Source organism: Microtus ochrogaster (assembly GCF_000317375.1).
Source record: "Microtus ochrogaster isolate Prairie Vole_2 chromosome 14 unlocalized genomic scaffold, MicOch1.0 chr14_random_3, whole genome shotgun sequence".
In the NCBI taxonomy this organism is placed as follows: domain Eukaryota; kingdom Metazoa; phylum Chordata; class Mammalia; order Rodentia; family Cricetidae; genus Microtus; species Microtus ochrogaster.
In genome coordinates, this window is record NW_004949098.1 from 11,705,953 (window position 1) to 11,709,728 (window position 3,776).

At 42.6% G+C, this 3,776-nt stretch overlaps 1 protein-coding gene and 1 non-coding gene across 3 annotated transcripts in view; one reads left to right on the forward strand and one right to left on the reverse strand.

Moving 5' to 3' along the window:
• Positions 1 to 3,776, forward strand: part of Usp39 (ubiquitin specific peptidase 39) — a 30,920-nt gene that overhangs the window by 3,433 nt on the left and 23,711 nt on the right. For both annotated transcript variants that reach the window (XM_005364741.2, XM_013352867.2), the window contains exon 3: positions 1,102 to 1,196. In XM_005364741.2, the coding sequence (XP_005364798.1) occupies positions 1,102 to 1,196 (95 nt within the window). The remainder of the gene's footprint in view (positions 1 to 1,101; positions 1,197 to 3,776) is intronic.
• LOC113458029 lies at positions 2,372 to 2,478 on the reverse strand. The gene has a single exon (XR_003378472.1). It is a non-coding gene; the product is annotated as a U6 spliceosomal RNA (small nuclear RNA).

Consider the following 3,776-nt stretch of genomic DNA (forward strand, 5'->3'; position numbering starts at 1 on the left):
TTTGGTGTGTGTGTGCTAGGGTCCTGTGTTTGCTGGGCAAGTGCTCTGCCATTCAGCAGAATCTCCCAACCACTTTTTTCCATTTATTTATTTATTGAGATAGTGTTTCTCTGGGTTACAGCCCTGGCTGTCCTGGAACTGGCTTTCTAGACCAGGCCAGCCTCAAACTCACAGAGATCCACCTGCCTCTGCCTTCCAAGTGCTGGGATTAAAGGTGTGCACCACCATTGCCTGGCCGTTTTTTTTTTTTAAACAAAGATAAAATTTTTATTTATTTTTGAGCTAAGGTCTCACTGTGTAGCCCCAACTGGCGTGGAGTGCAATGTGCAGACTGGGCTGGCCTCAGACCCACAGACATCCACCTGCGTCTGCCTCACAAATGCTAGAATTAAAGGTATGTGCCACCATGCCTGGCAGAATTTCTTGTCTCTGAACAGACTGTTTACACTTTATGTCCTCTCACTCTCTCAGTGTTGCTGGGCTCTTACTTAGTCCTCTTTGTTGTTTTTCCTGCAAAAAATTTGAATATAATGGAAGGGTCTTTGTTTTTGCTATCTTAATCTATAGTCACTGACGATCTGGGACTTGTAGTCTTGCTGACTCAATCTTCCAGGTACCAGAATTAGAGGAGTTGGGCCTCTATGAAAAGTTGTCTTATATCTGTGGGGGGAGTGGGACCAAGACTCCCTGAAACATGCCAAAATCTGACTGTTGGATATATTACATATATTCAATATTTATATAGTTACATATGTTAAGTGCACATCCTCCTGTTACTTTAAATTGTCTGAGATTACTAATTCCAAATACAGTGTCAAGTGCTGTGCAGAGTAGTCATTTAGGGAATAATGCCAAAGGGGAAAATGTCTGTATATGTTTAGTGCAGATGTAACTTTTGTCTTTTCCAAATATTGATCCACAGTTGGATGAATCTAATGAAAAAGTGTGTTGTGGGCATTTGCGTTTGATGCAGACACTTTGAGCCTGCTCTGGATATGTGGTTTTATGTTAATGCAGTCTCTTAAGGACGTGTGTGCATTGTGGCGTGGAGAGCCACCACTGCCTCGTCCCTGTTCATTGTTCCTGTGCTCTGTCTCTCAGGAGTGTGCTGGACTTCGACTTTGAGAAACTCTGCTCTATCTCCCTCTCGCATATCAATGCGTACGCCTGTCTGGTGTGTGGCAAGTACTTTCAAGGTAAATAAATGGCTTGAATGATAAATGCGTTAAACTGTGAAGCTGTCTTTTTTTTTTTTTGTGGAAAGTAAGTTATTCTTGGGGACCATGTTTAATAGTTTCTGTCTGTCTTCCCAGGAAACTGGAGGTTTTCTCCTTGATCACAGTTGAGCACATCTGAAAGGGAGAAAGAATTAGTCCTAGGTCTCCTGGCACCTAGCTTCTAAATTTCTTTCTTTTCCCCCACCCTCTTTTCCTTCCTTTTGGCACTGTATAGTGAACCTAGGTTCTCAGATGTACGAGGCAAGTGTTCTACCACTGAGCTGCATACCCTGGGTTTCTGAGTCTAATGTTTTCTGCATTTATATCTTTGCTGTTTTGAGGTGGGGTCCGAGTACGTAGGCCAGGCTTACCTTGAACTTGAGCTTCCTGCCCCAGGCTTCTTGTGCTGGGTTTTGCAGGTGCCCTATCATCATCTCCTGAGAATACTTATTTAGTTCTTTTCTGAAAGTGTATTATTTTAACTCATTTAGACCAACAAGTAGTATGCATGTACATAGTATAATGGGGAAGTAAAAAAAAAACGAGAAGCCACATTTTTTGCTTTTGTAGGGAGCTTATGTGAGATCAAGGTTGACAGATAAAACAATCAACAAATCCTACATTAATGATTTCTGCTAGACTATATAGCAATGAATAAAAATGAGGACAGAGGGTAGTGAAATACATAAAGGTCAGTTTTTCTTCCCCTTTGATATTTGAGACAATACTTCAGTATGTAGCCCTGATTGAGCTAGAACTCACTGTATTGGCCTGACTGACTTGAGCTTACCTCAGGTCCCCTGTCTCTGGTCATCTGAGTGCTGGGATTGTAGGTGTTGTCATCCTGCCTGTCTCCAAAGTCACTTCCTAAAAATGTATTACATTTTAAGGTTAGTTTTATATATCACTGTGGATATTTGTGGACAGCTTGTGGGAATTGGTTCTTTCCACCATGTGGCTCCAAGGATTAAACTCAGGTCATTAGGCTTGGTGGCAGATGCCCTTACCTACTGAACCGTCTTGCCAGCTCCCCAAGGTCGTGTGTGTGTGTTGTGTATATTTTCAGACAGGGTCTTGACCCTCCTGTCTTCATCTCCCTAATGCGAGGATCACAGGTGTGTGTCACCATGCCCAGCCTTTTTTTTTTTTTTTTTTTAAATATGGAACACTGCACAAATTAGCATGTCATCCTTGCGCAGGGGCCATGCTAATCTTCTCTGTATCGTTCCAATTTTAGTATATGTGCTGCTGAAGCGAGCACCCTTTTTGTTTTTTATGGTTTTTCGAGACACATTTTTTTTGTGTGTGTAGCTCCAACTTTCCTGGAACTAACCTTGAAGATCAGGCTGGTCTCAAACTCACATAGATCCACCTGCCTCTGCTTCCTGAGTGCTGGGATTAAAGGTGTCCGCTCAGCCTTTATTTCTGATGTTTTAGGTTAGAATATGGAATGATGGGTCTCATACACTCTTTCATACACATGTGTCCTTGTGCTTTGTTTTCATTTCTTTGTTTGTTTTTGTTTTGCTTTTTGAGACAGTGTTTCTCTTTCTCTGCATACAGCCCTGACTGTCCTGGAATTCACTCTTGTACACCAGGCTGGCCTTGAACATAGAGCTGTGCTTGCTTCTGCTGACATTAGAAGTGCGTGTTCTGCTCCTCTGCATTTGAATGTGCTGCAGGAGAGTGATACTAAAAAGAGGAGTGCTGGAAGGGGATGCGGACGTTATCCCAGCTTCTCAGGAACCTGAGCTGGGGGGTTGGAAGGTGGAAATTTGGAGACAGCTTAGTCAGCTTAGCAAGATTGTGTCTCAAAATGAAAGAGTTTGGCAGGGTAGCCTGTAGTTGGTTTTTCTTTTTCTTTTAATTCTTTGTGGGCCTGCCACCCTGCTCCCAAATAAATACATGGAGACTTATTCTTACTTATGAATGCCCGGCCTTAGCTTTGCTTATTTCTAGCTAGCTTTTCTAAGTTAAATTATCCCGTTACATTTTGCCTTTGGGCTTTCTTTTCTTTTCTCTCTTTGTCTCTGTCTCTGTCTCTCTCTAATCCTTCTTTATTCTATGTCTTCTTCCCTTCTTAATTAGTGACTGGTTGTGTGACTGGGTGGTTGGCCTCTGGCATTCTCCTCTTCTTCTCCTATTCTCATTCCTCCTTGTTCTTTGCTTCACTCAAGCCTAGATTTTTCCCTCCTCTTTATTCTCTCTGCTTGGCAACCCCACCTCTCCCTCTTTCCCGCCTCACTATTGACCATTCAACTCTTTATTAGATCAGTCAGGTGTTTTAGGAAGGCAGAGTAACACAGCTTTACAGAGTTAAACAAATGCAACACTAAAGAATGCAACACATCTTTGCATCCTTAAACAAATATCCCACAGCATAAACTTAAGGACACTTTCACAACAGTAGCCTAGTGCTGGAGCATTGCCTAATGTGCGCAAAACTCTGGGTTAACATTAGTGCTGCTAAACAGTAACAAACATAAAGGGATGTAGCGAGGACAGGACAGGGGTGCAGGTGGGAGCTGAAGACAGCTGATGGGAAGGCAGCCTCAGGAT